This window comes from Macaca thibetana, chromosome 19 (assembly GCF_024542745.1).
Source record: "Macaca thibetana thibetana isolate TM-01 chromosome 19, ASM2454274v1, whole genome shotgun sequence".
Taxonomy (NCBI): domain Eukaryota; kingdom Metazoa; phylum Chordata; class Mammalia; order Primates; family Cercopithecidae; genus Macaca; species Macaca thibetana.
Genome location: NC_065596.1, coordinates 18,046,327 through 18,067,944, shown reverse-complemented (window position 1 = coordinate 18,067,944; position 21,618 = coordinate 18,046,327). Strand labels below are relative to the sequence as shown.

Genomic DNA, 21,618 nt, shown 5'->3' with positions numbered 1-21,618 from the left:
TTAGTCAAAGTGCCAAAAAGTGGAAAAACCCAGAAGTCAATGAGCAGATGAATGGATAAACAAAATGTGGTCCATCCATACAATGGAATAGTATTTAGCCACAAAAAAATAAGGTTCTGACACATGCTACAACATGGATGAGCCTCATACAAAAGACTATATATTGTATAATTCCTTTTACATAAAATATGTAGAATTGGCAAATCCCTAGAGACAGAAAGCAGATTAGTGGCTGTCAGGAGACCGAGGAAGGGACAATGGAGAGTGGCTTCTAATGGGGCTGGGGTTTCCTTTCAGGGTGATGACAATGTTCTGGAACTAGATAATGGTGGTGATTGTACGACACTGTGAATGTGTTAAATGCCACTGAATTGTCCACTTTAAAATGGTGAATTTTACGTTACATACATTCTATCTCAATAAAAAATATACATATAACTAATTTCAAAAAGTAATTTTAGTCTCCCTTGAAACTTGAATGAGTATTTTACTAATGGGTATAGTTTTGTAACATCATATATTGGTCACTTGGAAAATATGAGTTTACTGAGTTTGCAGATCTTCCAAACATTGCCACATTTCATTAAATAGTGTGAAGAAATCACATTCATTAATATCACCACCAACCTCATCAGAAAAGTCATCAACTTTTGGGAAGTTGTCAGGTTCCTGGTTGGCAGACACAACTCCAAAATTTTCATTTCTTTGTTTGAAAACTTGAATTTTATCATTGGCAACAAAAACGTGCCAGCTGTTTTTCTTAATATGTCAGGCTTTGTTTATTTTTGAAAACATTTCTGCCAAATACCTGAGTCTGAGTAATCACAGTTTGTCATTCTGTCAAGCAGAAATGGAGTTTTAGGAAAACAATGGCTAGTTCTGCCCACACATCAATCAGGCACACACAGGTTTTTCTGGGAGGTGGTCATTGTACTCTGATGGACTTCCCATCTCATCACACACACAATACTAAAGAGATGTGTGCTCAAGAGTTGAAATTTAATAAAATTAATATTTTTTACTGCTTCATCAAGGACATTCCTTTTTTTTTTTTTTTTTTTTTTTTTTTTTTTTTGAGAGGGAGTCTCGCTCTGTCGCCCAGGCTGGAGTGCAGTGGCCGGATCTCAGCTCACTGCAAGCTCCGCCTCCCGGGTTTACGCCATTCTCCTGCCTCAGCCTCCCGAGTAGCTGGGACTACAGGCGCCCGCCACCTCGCCCGGCTAGTTATTTTTTGTATTTTTTAGTTGAGATGGGGTTTCACCTTGTTAGCCAGGATGGTCTCGATCTCCTGACCTCGTGATCCGCCCATCTTGGCCTCCCAAAGTGCTGGGATTACAGGCTTGAGCCACCGCGCCTGGCCATCATCAAGGACATTCTTAAATGAAACTAGTATTTCCCTTCTTTCTCCCCCATCCCCTCCTTTTTTTTTGAGATGGAGTCTCACTCTGTTGCCCAGGCTGGAGTGCAGTGGTGTGATCTTGGCTCACTGCAACCTTCACCACCCAGGTTCAAGCGATTCTCCTGCCTCAGCCTCGTAGGCACCTGGGATTACAGGTGCCTGCCACCATGCTCAGATCATTTTTGTATTTTTAGTAGAGGTGGGGTTTCACCGTGTTGGCCAGGCTGGTCTTGAACTCCCGACCTCAAGTGATCCACCCGCCTTGGCCTCCCAAAGTGCTGGGGTTACAGGTGTGAGCCACTACACCCAGCCTCTTTCTCTGCTCTCTTAAAAACATTTTTTAGAATGTGAGCATGTGGTGGTGAAAAATACAGTGACTTCTAGGACAGTTTGATGCCTCTGCGTTCTTTTTTTAAAAAGAGGTGGGGTCTCTCTCTGCTGCCCTGGCTGGAGTGCAGTGGCATGATCATAGTTCATTTCCTGGAGCTAGAAGTGGCCATGGTGTGGGGAGGGAGAGGTGGTCATTCCCCCAAAACCCAAACGTGGAGACACAAGACAGAGAAGGACACTCCTAAACCTGCTGTGGTTAATTCACCCTCTGTTCTAAAACAGAACTTAGACATGTTACCATAGAAGAAGCTAATTAAAGATAAAATGCTGACAACCCTTTGGGGTCTTTATAAAGAATGCAGATTGTTTTTATTTTTTTATTATTATTATTTTTTGAGATGGAGTCTTGCTCTGTCGCCAGGCTGGAGTGCAGTGGCACGATCTTGGCTCACTGCAACCTCTGCCTTCTGGGTTCAAGTGATTCCCCTGCCTCAGCCTTCTGGGTAGCTGGGACTACAGGTGTGTGCCACCATGCCCAGCTAGTTTTTTTTGTGTTTTAGTAGAGATGGGGTTTCACCAGGTTGGCCAGGATGGTCTCCATCTCTTGACCTCGTGATCCACCCACCTCCCAAAGTGTTGGATTACAGGTGTAAGCCACTGTGCCTGGCCCAAGAATGCAGATTGTTTTTTTGTTTGTTTGTTTGGTTGGTTTTGAGAAGAAGTCTCGCTCTGTCCCCCAGGCTGCAGTGCAGTGGTGCGATCTCAGCTCACTGCAAGCTCTGCCTCCCGTGTTCACGCCATTCTCCTGCCTCAGCCTCCCGAGTAGCTGGCATAACACGCGCCCGCCACCACACCCGGCTAATTTTTTGTATTTTTAGTAGAGATGGGGTTTCACCGTGTTAGCCAGGGATGGTCTCAATTTCCTGACCTCGTGATCCGCCCGCCGCAGCCTCCCAAAGTGCTGGGGTGACCGGTGTGAGCCACTGCGCCCAGCAGGACCGATTCTTATAGAGCCACTGCACACTCTTAACTTCAACACTCTTAACTAATCCACGGACTTTATAGAATATGATCCATTTTCTCACTAATCTCCTTCCTCTGGACCAGGACCAAGTCTGGAATCACATACTGTGATCATTTTGCATACGGTGCCATAAAAGAAAATAGGAAAATAAGACACGGGTCAACACCCAAGAGATTCATCGGTAGCTAATTGATTATTAGATCAATAATCTATTTGTCCATGGTTGTCTTAACACCTTATCAAGTGAGGTTATGTCACTTCAGACAAAGAAGGATGACTTATCTGGTAAATCAATTGAAATGTTTCAGAATAAGTGAAAAATAGTGCTTTTTAGTATGACAGTCTTTAATCATGTCACTACAGGCAAATCAGAGACTAAAACTTCAGACATATCTTTTTTTTTTTTTTTTTTTTTTTTTTTGAGACGGAGTCTGGCTCTGTTGCCCAGGCTGGAGTGCAGTGGCCGGATCTCAGCTCACTGCAAGCCCCACCTCCCGGGTTCACGCCATTCTCCTGCCTCAGCCTCCCGAGTAGCTGGGAGTACAGGCGCCCGCCACCTCGCCCGGCTAATTTTTTTTGTATTTTAGTAGAGACGGGGTTTCACCGTGTTAGCCAGGATGGTCTCGATCTCCTGAACTCGTGATCCGCCTGTCTCGGCCTCCCAAAGTGCTGGGATTACAGTCTTGAGCCACCGCGCCCAGCCCCAGACATATCTTTCAAAGGGGTACTTGTAAGTGTAAACCTGGGTACTTTTCCCACCTTTGCGGAAAAAAAACAAAAAAAACAAAAAAAACCAAAACCTTATAAAACCAGCTTCAAAAGTGATATTATCACACACTTGCCACAACCCATACAACGCACACCACCAAGAGAGAACCCTAATGTGAACGGGAGTGTAGTCTACAATAATGCATCAACATTGGATCATCAGCTGCAACAAATGTAACAAACTAACAACTTCCAACTGCACTAAAAAGGGAACTCTAGGAAATTAAAAAGCGGTGATAAATGTCATAGTGAGAGGAAAAGCAGATGTGCCATTGTCGAAATTCCTTTATCAAACAGTATCTTGAGTGTGGGAATGTCAAAGGCAGGCAGTGGGAAGAGCGATTATCATCATGTGTGTTGGCTGGCAAATAATTCGCCCTGATCATTGGACAAAAAACTGCTATGCAGGGGCTGAGCAGACTTCTGGCAGATGGGAGGAGTACCCAAGTGATTTATTTTTATTTATTTATTTAGAGACAGGGTCTTGATCTGTCACCCAGGCTGAAGTGCAGTGGCACCATCATGGCTCACTGCAGCCTCAACCTCCCCCAGCTCAGGTGATCCTCCTCCCTCAGCCTCCTTAGTAGCTGGGACTACAGACACACACAGCTAATTTTTTTTTTTTTTTTTTTTTGAGATGGAGTCTGGCTCTGTCGCCAGGCTGGAGTGCAGTGGCACGATCTTGGCTCACTGCAACCTCCACCTCCCGGGTTCAAGTGATTCTCCTGCCTCAGCCTCCTGAGTAGCTGGGACTACAGGTGTGTGCCACCACACTCCACTAATTTTCATATTTTTAGTAGAGATGGGGTTTCGCCATGTTGGCCAAGAGTGTCTCCATCTCTTGATCTCGTGATCCCCCGCCTCAGCCTCCCAAAGTGCTGGGATCACAGGCATGACCACCATACCCGGCCCAATTTTTAAGTTTTTTGTAGAGATGGGGTCTCACTATGTTGCCTAAGCTAGTCTTAAACTCCTGGGCTCAAGTGATCCTCCCACCTTAGCTTTCCAAAGTGCTGGGATTACAGGCATGAGCCACTGTGCCCAGGTGACTTTTCATTCTACATCTTCACTGAAGAGCCAGGCTACAGAAGAAGAGATGGGTGTGACTGATGATTCTGTCATGAGCTGTGCTGCTGCATGGAGGTGCCACGGGCCTCCGCGAGCCACCTCCACGGACCACCGGGGACGGGTGCTCTCTGAACCTCTTCTAGTTCTGAGGGCTGCCTGACGGGAGAGTTGTTCTTTGCTCAGACAGACACTTGTTTAATTTACCGAAAGTTTCTCTTTTAATGGTATTATATATGGTGTATCATGAGACCCCCTTCTTGGGTAAAAAGAAAGCTGTCAAAGGCAGAATATTTAGCTTGTTAAACTAATAAAATACAGCAGGACATTTTAACTTCAGCTGCAATTAAAATCCACTAGACTTTTTTTATCTTCTGCTGTATTAGTCAGATTTAAACTAATAAAATGAGAAAAGATTCATTAAAGTATGAGAACAATTTTGAAAAAGATAAAAACTGGGTAGGCCTTTTTTCTTCATCAGGGCCTACAGTGTGACCCTCAGAGGCTGTGTGTTTTCACAGCACGGCCTCATGTAGCCCTGGGTCTTGCGGGAGGAAGGGCCCACTGAGGGCAGCTCCCAGGGTGGAGGAGTCTCTTTCTTGTTCCCCCCGATTGACCGTCAGCATCCCCTGGACACAATCCAAGGGGTAAAAAAGGAGGCTCCACTTGGGCAGAAAGGACAAGAATAAAACTCTCACTTTAGTGTCCCTGCTCCATGTAGTGAAAAAAACCACAATAGAAAATGTGTGTATCAAAAATTCACCATTTGGGCAATTAACGTTTGAGATTTATAATACGGATGACATTTTAACTGGAAATAAATACTGGAGAAAATTGGTCACCAAGAGTCTGGAATCACTCGTCGAGGCTGTAAGTGAGGACTTGCTTCAGCCTTCATGCTCTGTCTTTAGGACTAAGCGATAGTCCCAAGAAACAAAACTCTGACATGAACAAACTGGTAGACATCAAATGTCGGGTCCAGCAGTCGTATTTCTGTTGCAATTTCAGGGCCATTGTTGTTCTTGGCTCTCGGAAAGTCTCTCGAATTTCCGTGGCATCCTTGTTGGATGTTCTCATGCCAACAACAAGCCAATAAATACCAGAGCAGTCAGAAGCCAGGAATCAGATTCCTATCCAAGATGATGACTTCCCCAGAGCTTGGTGGGGTGTGTGTGTGTGTGTGAGAAAACATAGCCCGTTCATGGATTTCTAATTGATTTAATAATTCAATTTTTCCAGAGAAATCCAGATAACAAACCACAGTTCCAGGGTGGTGGTCCAGGGTCTGAGGAGCATGTTTGCTGCAACGAGGTAATTCTGAAACCACAGAGAACATTGCTGTTTCTCAGTAAATTTGTCACTTGCAATCCCAGTCTATTTTACTGTTATAAGTTGATGTTGTTTGCTAAGTCAAATATGCCACATTTGTGACAATTACTGTAGTCTGTGAGGAAAGCTTTCTGATCCATAACAACTAAACCTAGTTCCACCCAGCCAATCCCATGGGGGAGAAGTATGTCTGGTCTGCCCGAGCTGCCTGGCCTGGGGTGCTAATGGCACCGAGGCACTAAGTGGCTAGGGGTAGAAGCAGCAGGCACTACCCTATAATTTCACAGCCTCTAGAAAGAAGACTCCTCCCGAGAAGAGAGGGAGGAGGCGTGGGGCACTATGCCTGTCCCCAGAGCCAGGGCCTGGGGGTCACTCTGGACATAGGAAGAGAGAGGACAGGAAGAGTCATGGGCCTCTCTGATGCCAGGGTGACTCCAAAACACACCAGAACCAAAACCAAACAAACAAAAAAACAGAGACAAGGCTAGACCATCACCTTCTATCTCAGGAGATTAGTCTTACACCAAAATAAGAAGTTATTGTGTAATTGAAAGTCAATCAATGCAATCCATTATATCAACACCCTAATGAAGAAAAAAATATGCTTACATAAATTAAAAAAAAAACCCATTTGGCAGAATTCAACATCTATTTATAATAGAGACTTCCAGAAAACTAGAAAAAGAAAGGAACTTCCTCAATCTGAAAAAGGGCATCTGTGAAAAACCTACAGCTAACATCACATACTTAGCAGTGAACTACTGAAGGCTTTTCCCTTAAGATTGGGAAAAAGGCAAGGATGACCATTCTTGCCACCCCTGTTTTCAACAGTTCACTGCAAGTCCTAGCCAGTACAAAAAGGCAAGAAAAAGAAATGAAATTTCTTTTTGTTCATACTGGAAAGAAAGAAAAAAGTGGTTATATTTGCAGGCAACCAGAAGCTCCTAGAACTAAAAAGTGAGTTCAGCAAGATTACAGGATACAAGATAAACAGTCAAAAATCAACCATTTTTAAATCCTAGAAATGAACAGTTAGAAACATAAATTTAAAGATCAATGCCAAGAAAACCCACAATGCCATTTACAATAGCTCTCCAAACATGAAATACTTTGATATAAATCTAACAAAACATGTACAGAATTTTGTATAAGTTACAAAATGCTGATGAAAGAAATAAAAAATCTAAACAAATGGAGAAAACATACCATGGTCATGGATTGGAAGCCTCAACACGGTAAAGGTGGGAATTCTCCCCACATTGGTTTAGTGCAAATTAATCAAAATCTCAGTAGATTTTTTTGTAGATACAGATAAATTGATCTAAACTTATACAGAAACTTTGAGTTTATATAAATAGCCAACACAATACTGAAGAATAAAGTGGGAGGAACCATTCTATTCAAGTTTAGACTTACTATAAAGCTATAGTAATTAAGTCTATGCTATTTGTAAAGGGATAGGCAGACAGACCAATGGAATGGAACAGGACACTCTGAAATAAACCCAACTGATTTTTGACAAAGGTGTTAAAGCAACCCAAAGGGTAGTCTTTTTTAACAAACGAGGCTAGAATAGCATGTTGTTTCATATGCAAAAAACAAAAACAAAAACAAAAACCTCAACTTAAACCTTATATCTTATACAAATGTTAACTTGACAGGAAACAGATCTAAATGTAAAATGTAAAACTATGATCAGGTGCGGTGGCTCATGCTTGTAATCCCAGCACTTTGGGAGGCTAAGGTGAGTGGATCACTTGAGGTCAGGCATTTGAGACCAGCCTGGCCAACACGGTGAAACGCTGTCTGTACTGAAAATACAAAAATTAGCCAGGTGTGGTGGTGTGCACCTGTAATCCCAGCTACTTGGGAGGCTGAGGCAGGAGAATCGCTTGAACTCAGGAGGCAGAGGTTGCAGTGAGCCGAGATGCACTGCACTCCAGCCTGGGAGACAGAGCAAAACTCTGTCTCAAAAAAAAAAAAAAAAAAAAAAGAAAAGAAAAGAAAAGAAAAACAAAAAGAAAAAGAAAAAAAAAAAACCCAAAACAAAAGTAAAACTATAACACTTTTCAAAGGAAACAGGAGAAAATCTTCATGATGTGCAAATAGGCAAAGAGTTCTTAGACGTGACATCGAAAGCATGAGCCACAAAAGAAAAACTGATAAACTGGATTTGATCAAAATTAAATTTTTTTTTCTCTGCAAAGGACACTCTCTAGAGAATGGAAAGACACACTAAAGACCAGGGAAAATATTTGCAAGTCACATATCTGACAGGAGACTTGTATCCAGAATATATAAAGAATTCTCAAAAACTCAACCATAAGAAAACAAGCAACCTAGTTAAAAAAGAAGCAAATGACTTGAAGTGACACTGACCACAGCATCTACACTCACAGGAAAAGCTGCTTACCATCATTAGCTATAAAGAAAATGCAAGTTGCAACCACAATGAGGTACCACCACACATTTATTAGAATGGCCAATACCAACAGCACCAGGAGCATCAAATGCTGCTGACGGAGCTGAGCAAGAGGAACTCTTGTATGTTGCTGGTGGAAATGCAAAATGGCACAACCACTTGGGAAACTGGTGGTTTCTGATCAAGTTAAACATACACTTTCTGTATGAGCCAGCAGCAATTCCACTTGTAGGTATATATCCAAAATAAAGAAAACATACATCCTTACAAAAGCTTGCATGTCAAATTTAAGGCTTCTTTATTCATAATCGTCCCAAATTGGAAACCATCCAAATGGCCCTCAACTAGTGAATGAATAAACAAACTGTAGCGTAATAGAATATTACTCAGTAACAACAAAAAAAAAAGCAACTCGGATTCATGCAACAACTTGACTGAATCTCAAAGGCACCAGAATGAGTACAAGAAGCCAGTCTCAAAAGGTCACAATCTGTATGATTCCATTTATACACCACGCTGGTAAAGATGAAACTACAGCAATAGGGAACAGATCGGCGGTTGCCAAGGGTTGGGGATGGGGGGAGGTTGTGACTGTTAAGAAATACCACGAGGGGGTTTTCAGGGCATTCACAGTTCTGTGTCCTGATGGTACACAAATCTACCCATGTCGAAACTCACAGGGCTGTACACCAAAAAGTCCATTTTACTTTGTGTTAATTTAAGAAGGAAAATGCATGAGAAGTAAATATGGGAAATCGAGTTTTAAATGTGGAGACTTTGGAAGAGCAGGTAAGTAGTGACTGTGCATGGGGGCACGGCAGTGAGAACTCGCCAGAGGCTGCAGGGAGACCTCCCCTGCTGGATTCAGTGCAGGCGTCCCGTGGATGGATCGATCCACGCCTCTCAGAGCTTGATATTAACAATGATAACAATCATGACAACAGCAAAGGCGGCTGCAGCATCCACCAGTGGAGAGATGCTTGATTCATTCCCTTTTCACAAATAGCCCATGACGCATGACTTGTCCTCCTCTTGATACCAATGGCCAACTGAAGTTCAAAGAACTCTGCAGGCCAGCCTAGGGTTGCATGGCCCATCTGAGGCTGGCCCGACTCCATCGTGGGGCCGCCTGGGCCCAGAGCAGACAACAGGCCTCTGGCTGCCTCTTACTCACCGTCCCTGCCGCCGCTGCTGCGAGAATACTCATGGCCTACCCCGCTGGTCCCAAGAGCCTCCTACATACCGTGGCTGGCGATGACCGGGAGGTGTGGGCCAGGGAGTGTCTGGTGCTGTCCATCCCCCCATGGATGAGATAGGCTCCCGTGCTGGAGACGATGGGGCTCCCCCCGACATCCATGGTGATGCCCACCATGCTGTGGGAGGGGACCGCTGGCGGGGACGAGGCTGCCACGGTCACCTGGGCACCGCCTGGGGCCTCGAAGTAAGAAGCTGCGCTGCTGGGGGCGTACATCTGAGGCTCGGGGTTGTAGGTGTAGGCCGTTCGTCTGTTAGAAAGAGAGAAGTCACGCATGGGATGCTGTCCCATTTAAATGCCTTGTCTGAGTTCATGAATATCCAGCCAAACATCATGTAAAAGCTGCAGCCCGGAGAGGCCAGACACATGGAGCAATTTGGACATGGCATATGACACTCAAATGCAGCACAAGTTCAGAGCCATCGTGTTGCAAAATCTTCAGGACCACAGGCTGACTCATCGAAAACTGACCCCTAAAAAATTCTAGGTCAGGTGTGGTGGCTCAGGGCTGTAATCCCAGCACTTTGGGAGGCTAAGGTGGGAAAACTGCTTGAGGTCAGAAGTTTGAGACCAGCCTGGGCAACACAGAGAGAACCATCCCTACAAAAAATAAAAGATTAAGCCAGGTGTGGTGGTGCGTGCCTGTAGTCCCAACTACTCAGGAGGCTGGGGTGGGAGGACTGCCTGAGCCCAGGACTTTGAGGCTGCAGCGAGCTGTGACCGCACTATTGCACTTTAGCCTGGGCAACACAGCAAGACCCTAGCTCTTAAAAATAAATAAAAATAAAACTTAAAATTCTAAGTGGATAAATGGGTCACATGAGGGAGCTCCTGTGTGGAGATGGAGCAGTTCTGTCTTGACGGTGGGATTGTTACACAAATCTATACATGGGCTAAAAATGCACAGAAATAGACACACATGCACACACAAGGGCACATACATGAACATGCAAAGCCACATGTACTCCACATGCAAGCACACACACAGAAGCATGTGCATAAAGACTGGGAGAACTGAATAAGGCCTGCGGGCTGGTTAACAGTTTTACCCCGATGTCAATTTCCAGGGTTTTCTTTTGTTTTGTTTTTTTGAGACAGGGTCTCCTGTAGCCCAGCCTGGAGTGCAGTGGCAAAATCATAGCTCACTGCAGCCTCAGCCTCCAGAGCTCAAGTGATCCTCCTGCTTCAGCCTCGGAATACAGGCGTGCACCACCACGGTAGCTGGGATTACGGGCGTGCACCACTGCACCTGGCTGGTAGGTTTCCAGGTTTTGATATTGTCCTGCATGGTGTCACCACTGGAGCAAGCTGGGGGAAGGGTAAATGAACTCTGTGTATTAATTTCAGAACTTCTTGTGGAGTCTCTGATTATTTCAAAACAAAAAGTTTAAATAAATGAGATTGCATAAGAAAAAAGAATTTCTAAGTGATAACAATAATTCATCTAATCTTCCTTTAACATCTGGATTAAAGGAGTGACTATGTCATTCAGACCGAAAATGTGAAGTTTTACTTGAGTAATGCAGCTGTGGTCAGGAGTGGGCTTCCCTTATCGGTGAGTAAGGTTTGTGATGCGTCCTAGGGGCAGGCCCTCTGGGTGGCAGGAAGGACCCCTTTGACCTCTCGGAGGCGTGCACTCCTGTACCCTAACCCTAACCCAGGGGGACGTCTATAACTCTGTAGTACAATATCAAAACCAAGACCGTGACCTTGGTAGGACCTACAGACCTTGCTCCAATGTCACTGGTGTTACATGCACTTACTGTGTTTCTGTGTGTTTCGTAACCTTCAACATCATGCTTTAGAGAATCGTATAACTCCACCATTCACAACCCTGAAGCCACAGCCAGGTTCTCGTGCACAGCCCCTGCACTTGTGAGGGGAGCATCCAGGCCAAACAGAGACAGACAAGCAGGCGAAAGGAGCCACATCTAAAGTAAAGTGAGCTGCATGGGAGACGCATACTTTCCTGCCCCAGCATCACACAGTTACCGAGCAGAAACCTCCAGGCGGCATTGCAACGCGGAAAATCAAGTTCTATTAACATTACACAAAGCTAGAGTTTAACAGAGGCGGGGGGGGGGGGGGGGGGGGGGGGGGGGAAAAACACACAGAGCTGGATGGTTTCTGGATCTCAAAGACTGACTTCACAATGAAGAGTTAGGATTAGCCTTTTTTTTTTTTTTTTTTTTTTTTTTTTTTTTTTTTACCCCTAAGACTATCTTTTCTACAAGTAAAAAGTACAAAAGTCTGTGATTTCTGAGGCCGGGCACGGTGGCTCAAGCCTGTAATCCCAGCACTTTGGGAGGCCGAGACGGGCGGATCACGAGGTCAGGAGATCGAGACCATCCTGGCTAACACGGTGAAACCCCGTCTCTACTGAAAATACGAAAAACTAGCCGGGCGAGGTGGCGGGCGCCTGTAGTCCCAGCTACTCGGGAGGCTGAGGCAGGAGAATGGCGTAAACCCGGGAGGCGGAGCTTGCAGTGAGCTGCGATCTGGTCACTGCACTGCAGCCTGGGCGACAGAGCGAGACTCCATCTCAAAAAAAAAAAAAACAACAAAAGTCTGTGATTTCTGAAATCTCCATAGGGTTATGATGTCCTAATTCCTCACCCCCCACCCTGCTCCCTTTTTTTTGGACAGGGTCTTGCTCTGTCAGTCCGGCATGATCATAACTCACTGCAGCCTCCAACTCCTGGGCTCATGCGATCCTCCCACTTTGGCCTCCCGACGAGCTGGGAGGGACTCTAGGCGCTCGTCACCATGTCTGGCTAATTTTAAAATTTTTTGTAGAGATGTTGCCCAGGTTTCTAATAGTGTTTTAATAGTATTTAGTGAACACATCACCAAAAGCATAAGGGAGAGGAATTTGTTCAATGCCTCCCCAGGTGGCAAAGGCTGGAGTCAGGGAGAGGGTTCTGGGTGTGGCCTGCGGGAGAAGCACGCACATGGCTCCATTCGTGTAGACGGCGTCTCCCCCTTCCACGTACTGCACCTGGGCAGGATACACGTGCTGCGCTGGCTGCACCTGAAACATGGGATATGCTGTGTTACCGCCCGCCGCGCCCTCATTTGTTGCCTGCAGATTATTCAAGCTAGACGTGTCTTCTATTGCCTTTATGAACATTTAGTACCAAATGACAATGTTCCCGCCCACAGTCGGCACGCCTAGAAAGACACTGAGGAGACAGTAATGTACAGACGACATATTCCAAACGGGCCCACACAGTTCAGGGAGCTGCGACTGATCCCCAGAGCTCTGCTAGCGTGTCTGTACGCCCTGGCTCCTCTGTATACGTGGGGCGGGACCAGGAGAATGACAGCGCCCCTCCAGTGCAGTGGAAACTAGAGTTGTGGACAGAGGCCCAGCCTTGGCTCACAGGACTGTCCCTGCTTTCTGTTTTTGTTTTTTTGCGACAGGGTCTCCGTCTGTGGCTCAGGGTGGCGTGCAGGCTGCAGTGTACAGGGGGCCAAGTGGATTCGACTCTACATGGCCCCAACACCTCCTGTGGGTGGCCCTGCTGCCCCTTCAGTGGCAGAGAGGAGGGGAGAGAATGTGACGGTCTGAACAGAGTGGGAAGGAGCGGCATGCCTGGGAAGATGGGGCAATGGGGGGACCCTGGCACACCCCCGCTGCCCTGTCCTCCCCTCGCTGAAACATCAGTTCAGAGCCCCAGCTGACAGGCCCCGAGGGACTCTAGCCTGAGCAGAGCAGTGGAAGCCAAATGCTTTGCACGTGGGACTTCAAACTCTCACCCCAGAGGGTATCTTAGTGGCTGCCTACGTCCACCGAATTTTGGGGTGAGAAGATGGAGGGCCACAGCAGTGGGCTTGCTCAGGTGTCATGGTGTCATGGTGACCTTGTGGTTGAGGCTGCAGGATGGGGCTGACCTGCCCCTCCCAGGACCACTGAGCATGGTATGTACTTGTCCAACGCACCACCCCCGGAATCACAAGTCCTAGGGGTTAACATCTCTTGGGTGGTGCCCCCAGGGGTGGAAGTCAAAGGTCGAATTCTAGGAGACCAAGTGAAATGCAGAAGTTACAGAAAGAGCTGGGGCAGGCCCAGCACCAGAAAAGTGGTGGAAGCTTCTGGAATCATACATTAGTCTTTGTCTCCTCTCCATGGTGTCTCTGGGGAGTGCCTTGACAGATAGGAGCTAAGAGCCACTGGCCTGAGGCCCTGGGTCCACACTGGGCCTGTCTGGAGCCTTTTCCTTCCTGTGATCCCGCAACCTTCCTAGTTCTCATGGACACAGTCACCTGACAAATGCCTGTGAACACACTGCCAATCTAGGCAAGACCCTCTTGAAGAGTGGTGCATCCTCTAGGGCCTCAGGGCTCCTTTTAGGGAGGAGCCTGAGTTAACTTTAATTCAGGATTCTGCAGGGCAGAGTTGGTAAACTCTGGCCCACTGCCTGTTTTTGTAAATAAAGTTTTATTGGCACACAGCCACGCCCATTTGGTTGCGTATCATTTATGGCTGCTTTTGCAATACAATGGCGGAATTGAGTGGTTGTTCCAGAGACTGCCTGGACCACAAACCCCCCAAAATGTATAATTTGGCCTTTTCTGGAACAGTTTGCTAACCATGTTCTAGACTGCCCCCAAGCTGATGATCTGTGTTGCTACTCAGCTGGTCAGCCGTGCTTTCAAACTCTGTTCTTAGATCATTGAAATCGTCAGCAGCATTCCCTCCGTTGTGCCTGCATCCGAGGGTATGGCACTCACTAGCAGATGGCTCCTCCAGTCCAGAGCCCTTTGTTTCTGTCTGCATTTCTACCTGAGCTCCACCCACAGGCGTGGGGTGCTCACCGGCTCCCGAATGCTTGTTGAATTTCTGAATGAATGAAAGATCACCAGCTTTCTTGGCTTGTTGCAAAACTATCTGCAGTAAATGATTCTTTTCTTTTAATTGTACAGCTTCTGGAAAAGCCTTTTGGCTAAGAAACTGAAGCTTACAACAAGGAACAGCAGCCACAGAAAAGGATGCATGCTTCAGATTGTTCCAGATCGCCGAGTGCTAACTGCGCCCCGGTGTGCATGGTGCTGCGGTGCTTGTCATTACCTGCTGGGGTACCTGCTGAACTCTGGGGAGGGAGATCGGCTGCATCTGGGCCCCTTTGGGAGCGGAGCTGGCTGCCTGGACCAACACCCTCTAAAAGGGAAGGGAGAGAAGGCTAGTTAGACTTGTCAGAGGTCAGTGCTGAGGACACACACAGAATGTAAGAGGCTGTCTGTCTGTTCACGTGCTCTTGATTAAAACATAGGCGGGACTGATCAGAGGGGACAGTGGGGTGATGGTCAGACTTGCACACTCACACTGACCTGGGCAGACACACGGCAGGTATGTGCAGGCACACAAACAATGCACATACATACACAAGTGTGCACATACACTCACCCCAAGCACCACACCTATGCACAAATTTGTGGGCACACACACACGTATGCACACACACATACACAGAAGCCCATGCACCTTCACCCGCCCAGGCAGCTTTGCCTCTGTGGGTCTGTAGTCTGCAGCAAGGTGACACTGACCGTCCCTTGTACAGAGGGGACTGCTGGGGCCCTCTGGACAGCCGTCCGCATCACTGCCTGGGAGAGCACTCTGTGGCACCCCTCGCTTCTGCAGTATAGCCCGGACTTGTTTCCATTTTCTAATGAGGTTAATGAAGCCAGAGGGCTCAAGTACTGCTTCTGGCTACAGAATACTCGAGTGCAGGTGCCCTGTATCTGCGTCGCTCGCTCTCTGACCCCACTGCTCTCCGGCCTCCTAAGTCAAGTCTGCACAGTGTGACTTTGCTATTTTTCTGGGAGTACTGATTGGCCACACAAAGCTATGAAAACGGGAAGGGTCAAAGTGAACTCGTGTCGAGGGAGGAACAGGAGTGTTTTGTGTGTTTATTGAGAGCTGGGGCTTTAGGAGTCATTGGCTGCAGTGCTGTGATTTCCTGGCATGAACCGTGAATGTCACAGGTAGCAGTGACTGCCATATATACGTCACGAGGGGTGACGGGTGAGGACACACCATCCCCAGTGTTGCAGAAATGGAGCTAAGGATGAAGATGGTGCTAATAAGGACGCCAGTGCAAGGGCATTCCGATTCCAGGTGAGCTGGGTGCTGTGTGCTTGGAGAATTCACAGGGTCCTGGCAGGTCCTCAGAGAGGGACCACAGTGATGAAACCTGGGATGGACGTGGTGGCCGTGAGTGGCACTGAGACCTGTCCCCGGTGGCTGCTGCAGAGGAAGACAGAGTCCATGTAGGCCTGGGAGAGCCTGAGAGAGGGGCTTGGCAGGAAGACCTGACGGCTGACTCCTCTTGGACACTTTCAAGTGGGCAAGGAAACATATCAATTAGGCCACAACTGCTGGCGGGGCGACGGCACCTGATCCCCACCTAAGACGGGCTTCCGAGACGCCCTCCCCACTGCCATATGTGCAAGAAATAAAAGGTAAAGATTCCTGACTATACATGCTACATCAAATAAATCGCTTCACTGATTGCCTTTTGGTTTTTGCTGAATTGAGTTTTTTTTTGTTTTTTTTGTGTTTTTTTGAGACAGAGTTTCACTCGTGTTGCCCCTTGTTGTCCAGGCTGGATTGCAGTGGCATGATCTCGGTTCACTGCAACCTCCACCTCCCGGATTCGAGATTCTCCTGCCTCAGCCTCCCGAGTAGCTGGGATTACAGGCATGTACCAGCACACCTGGCTAATTTTCTTTTCTTAATTTTTTTGTATTTAGTAGAGACAAGGTTTTTCACCATGTTAGTCAGGCTGGTCTCAAACTCCTGACCTCAGGTGATCCACCCACCTCGGCCTCCCAAAGTGCTGGGATTACAGGCATGTGCCACCGTGCCTGGCTCTGAATTATGTGTTTTTAAACCATAATCATTTCTTTTTGCTGTGCTCCTAACTTTTAGATTCCAGATCGAGGTGGTCACATGGCCACAGTGGACCTCAGCACACGTAATGAGCCTCCAGCCTGTTTTATGTGGCCAGTGCCATTCACTTGGTATTTCTGTCTTTTTTATGGCTTATTTCATTCCATGGTAGAAATCCAGGAGCAGAGAGAGCCTTAATGTGAAAATTCTCTCTCTGCAAAGTTTAAAGAATATATTCATTCAGGTGCTAGATTCCATTTTGAACCAAATCTTAAGAATTCTAACTCATCTAGGCTGGGCGTGGTGGCTCATGCCTGTAATCCCAGCACTTTGGGAGGCTGAGGCGGGCGGATCACCTGAGGTCAGGAGTTCGAGACCAGCCTGGCCAACATGGTGAAACCTTGTCTCTACTAAAAATACAAAAATTAGCCCGGCGTGGTAGTACATGCCCGTAATCCCAGCTACTCAGGAGGCTAAGACAGAAGAATCGCTTGAACCTGGGAGATTGTGCCACTGTACTCCAGCCTGGGCAACAGAGCGAGACTCCATCTCCAAAAAAATAATAAATAAATAAATAAATAAATAAATAAATAAATAAATAATTCTAACTCATCTTTTGCCTTTTTTTTTTTTTTTTTAAGGACAGAGTCTCGCTCTGTCACCCAGGCTGGAGTGCAGTGGCGCAATCTCCACTCACTACAAGCTCCACCGCCTCCCGGGTTCATGCCATTCTCCTGCCTCAGCCTCCCTAGAAGCTGGGACTACAGGCGCCCACCACCACGCCCAGCTAATTTTTTTTTTTTTTTTTTTTTTGTATTTTTAGTAGAGACGGGGTTTCACCGTGTTTGCCAGGATGGTCTCAATCTCCTGACCTCGTGATCTGCCCGCCTCGGCCTCCCAAAGTGCTGGGATTACAGGCATGAGCCACCGCGCCTGGCCTTTCTTTTCTTTTTTTTATCGGTTAGGCTGGAGAGCAGTGGTATGATTATAGCTCACACTGGGCTCAAGCAATCCTTCCACTATAGCCTCCTCAGTAGCTGGGACCACAGGACGTGCACCACTATGCCTGGCTAATTTTTTTATTTTTTATTTTTTAAAGACAAGGTCTCTATCACCCAGGCTGGAATGCAGTGTCACAATCATGGCTTACTGCAGCCTCAATCTCCCAGGCTCAGGAAATCCTCCCATCTCAGCCTTCTAAGGAGCTGGGACTACAGGTGCAGGCCACCACGCTTGGCTATTTTTTTTTTTTTTTAGAGAAAGGGTCTGTTTATGTTGCCCAGGTTGGTCCCAAACTCCTGGCCTCAAGTAATCTGCCAGTCTCAGCCTCCCAAAGTGCTGGGATTACAGGTGTGAGCCACCGCACCCGGCCTGCCTTCTTAATAAGGCACTTCTGTGTAAAAGAGTCATTTCCAAGTACAAGAAAACCTCTACTGAAGGCTAAGAAGAGACCAAGTAAGATTTGGGGCAGTGGTTTCTTTTCCATTGGTGACATCATTTCCTTGATGGAATCTTTTTAAGAAAGATTGAAAAAGCCAAATACAGTCAAGGAAGTTGTGCCTATTTCAACAGCAGCAGCATTGGGGCTGAGAAGTCCATTCAGAAAAATACAGATTTCTCTCTCTGCAGATCCGAGCAGCCTTCAAACCCAAAGGGATCGCGTCCACGCTGTGGCCACCCTGTTGTTGCTGAGAGGCTGAGCGGCGGGCGGGCGCACATTACCTGTGGGGAGGCTGGCACAGGAGGGGCTGCCGCCGAGGGATGCAGAGCCACGGATGCTGGCGAATCCGCTCCACCCTCGGAATTCTGCATGCTCAGGTCTAAAGAAAGGCGGAGAGAGATTGGGTGGGCAAGGGTTGCAAGCACTGAAACCCCAAGAGGCAACTAACAAGTTCATGGGAGGGAAGGAGTAACCAGCTACATTCTTCGAAGTTGAAAGGCAGAGACCCTGGCGGTACCGCCTAAGTGAGGAGCTGTGGGAGCAGCCTGCACAACTGTCCCACACAAGGAGAGAGGGGCCAGAGAAAGTTTTCCAAATATAAACCCCAAAAAGAGCTCTGTCACCGCACAATGGCAGGAATTCCTCAACAGAAGGCCGGGACAACGGCTCTGTGCCCAAGTCTGAGCAGGTTGAACTATTTTGAAGGGCTCAATTGTTTACTCATTTCTCCAGCAAATCAAAAGCTCGGGGTGGGTGACTGCCATCCGGGGAGCTACTGCACCCCAAACGACAATGGGAGATACTCTAAGGCTGGGTGTCCCCACTGTGGCACCACTGACATTTGAGCTGGATACTTCTTTGCTATTGCAGGCCCATCCTGGGCACTGCAGGGTGCTGAGCAGCCTCCCTGGCCTCCACCCCTTCCATGCCAGGAGCACTCCCCCTCCAAGCTGTGGCAATCACAGATGTGTTCAGATATTGCCAAGTGACTCCTGGGGGACAGCGTGAGAACCACTGGCTAGCGAGAGAAAAGGTGATCGCAGAGGGAGCAAAGAAATGGTATGTTTTATCCTGGGCTGGATAAAAGCCCTCACGGATTTTGGCAGTAAGTAAAAACTGCCTTCTGTTCAAAGCCATCTTTGCCTACAAGAAAGTATAAACATGTATTTCTTTGCTGTCAGAGGCATACATCTTTCAAAGAGGTAGTTTAAAAATTCTATATAAAACGACTCATTTAATATCGTGGCAGATAATATAAATTTGTTCCATGAAAGTGCTAAAAGTCAAACAGTCTTCACTTTTAAATAAACAATCGGCTATGTCGAGCATTTGAGACATAGTTAAGTATACACACTTAGGTAGGGAGGTGGCTTTGTGATCAGGCACACCAGTCCCCCGTCCTGGCACCAGCTCTGAGCATGTCACCCACCCAATGTGGGGTCTCCACGGCTCCTGCCTGCTTGGGGCAGTGAGGACTGAACCTCAGGCATACATCGTGGTGCACATGACATAGAACACAATAGACATTTGCTAGAACTTTTCTGTTTCTCTATCACCTCCAGAGTTTTTATCTCTTAGAACGAGTGAAAAAAAAAATTTAAGCCTTTTAAAAACGAAAAGCCGGGCGCGGTGGCTCACGCCTGTAATCCCAGCACTTTGGGAGGCCGAGGCGGGCGGATCACGAGGTCAGGAGATCGAGACCATTCTGGTTAACACGGTGAAACCCTGTCTCTACTAAAAATAAAAAAATTAGCCGGGCGAGGTGGCGGGCGCCTGTAGTCCCAGCTACTCGGGAGGCTGAGGCAGGAGAATGGCGTGAACCCGGGAGGCGGAGCTTGCAGTGAGCCGAGATCGCGCCACTGCACTCCAGCCTGGGCAACAGAGCGAGACTCCGTCTCAAAAAAAACCCAAAAGACAAAAACGAAAAGCCAAACTTATAATAGATTAAACTAATTTACCTAAGGAAAGCAGAAAGGGATGTGTGTGTTTGAATTCGAGTGTGCTGGATCAATCACATCTGTATTGTTGGGGACTATTCTCCGACCACCACCACCCCACCCCCAGTTCCCCTCCGAATACCTTTGGTGCGACCCAGAGACCCATGGCTAGTGCCTCGGGATTTTTCTGTTCTGTGTGAGCCTGACTCACTTCTCACCACTAGATGGCCCCAGAGCCACACGGTGATTGGCAGGGGCGTTAACTAAACCTTACACAGCCTGCACGTCCTACCTTCCATTCTTTCAAAAGATTGTAAATTTCCCATAGTGTATTTCCTGAGTCCTCAACTCATTCTTTCTGTGTTTGACAGACCTGACCTTTGGAATTTTTCTGTTGGAAGCTGCTTGTATTCACAGTTTCCTTTAAATGTTTAAATCAGTCATTTGCCCACCATCCACCATGCTGTTCCCATCTGAAGCCAAGTGGGTAGTGTCAATGATACTAGAAGGAGATGATTTGACTAGACCTCTTTGTGAAAGGAGTCCACCAGTGATAAAGCGAGAATGCTGACTTGACTAAGACCAGGTCCTTGTTCCGCAGGTGGAAATAATTTTGCTCCAAACTCCACATCTTATTTAAGTAAGAAGAGGCCGTGAGAGTGTTAATGGTGAGACCGTAGTCTGTCCACCATGGCCAGAATGCACCTTCCAGAATGCAAGTTATTCCACATCACAGGCATTTATACATGAATGTGTTCCCCTAATTTATTTTTATTATTTATTATTATTATTATTTTTTTTTGAGATGAAGTCTTGCTCTGTCGCCCAGCCTGGAGTGCAATGGCATGATCTTGGCTCACTGCAACCTCTGCCTCCCAGGTTCAAGTGATTCTCCCGCCTCAGCCCCCTGAATGGATGAGATTACAGGCACCCACCATCATGTCTGGCTAATTTTTGTATTTTTATAGAGACAGGGCTTCACCACGTTGGTCAGCCTGGTCTCAAACTCTTGACCTCAGGTGATCTGCCTGCCTCGGCCTCCCAAAGTGCTGGGATTACAGGCATGAGCCACTGCGCCCAGCCTGTTCCCCTAATTTAACACACTATTTACCACGTGCTGTCTTATAGGTCAGACCAATGAGTCTGTGGCTTTTTGCCTGCGGGCACGCCCCAATCCACAAATGCTTGGGTGCCAGAAAGCATCAGCCTCATTATCCTGAAGGGTCAAAGGACAGAGTCCTGAATGCTGGGGTGTGGAGATTCTGAAAGAGAGAGCCACAGAAGGGGTGAGCCCCCAAATCTTCCTACAAAATACACCTGAATCTTTGGCTAAGCAACTACACCACAAAGGTGTGGGGGAGATACCAAGGATCTTGGGGAAAAACCAGCAGTGCAAAGATAAAAAAATTAAGTGAAGACTTCAGCTGCTGCCTGTTGCAGGAGGGAGAGTTTGAATCTAGCCAAGTCACTTGCCTTCAGGGGAACTCAGCTGAATCTACAGATTCTATAACACATCATTAACAATGTCCAGGACCCAGTAAAAATCATGAGCTAGGAAAAGAAACAGGAAAGTGTACCTACACTCAAGAGAAAGAGTAACAAATAAAAGGAAAAAAGAAAAGCAGTTAATTATAACCAAACCCAAGATAATCCAAATGATATAGATAGCATACAAGGACTAAAGCAGCTACTAAAAATAACTTCAAGAACTTAAAGGAAGTTATATACATAATGAATGAACATATGGGAATCTCAA

The 21,618-nt window shown here is 46.9% G+C and overlaps 1 protein-coding gene across 4 annotated transcripts in view; it reads right to left on the bottom strand.

The window, feature by feature from the left end:
• RFX2 (regulatory factor X2) overlaps nucleotides 1–21,618 on the bottom strand; it is a 124,664-nt gene that overhangs the window by 40,603 nt on the left and 62,443 nt on the right. For 3 of the 4 annotated variants that reach the window (XM_050770218.1, XM_050770216.1, XM_050770215.1), the window contains exons 2-5: nucleotides 18,207–18,304; nucleotides 14,664–14,753; nucleotides 12,544–12,623; nucleotides 9,581–9,842 (exon numbers count right to left, since the gene is read on the bottom strand). The exons of the other annotated variant lie outside the window; for it this stretch is intronic. In XM_050770218.1, the coding sequence (XP_050626175.1) occupies nucleotides 9,581–9,842; nucleotides 12,544–12,623; nucleotides 14,664–14,753; nucleotides 18,207–18,296 (522 nt within the window). In that variant the 5' untranslated portion in view covers nucleotides 18,297–18,304. The remainder of the gene's footprint in view (nucleotides 1–9,580; nucleotides 9,843–12,543; nucleotides 12,624–14,663; nucleotides 14,754–18,206; nucleotides 18,305–21,618) is intronic. 4 annotated transcript variants of the gene reach the window in all.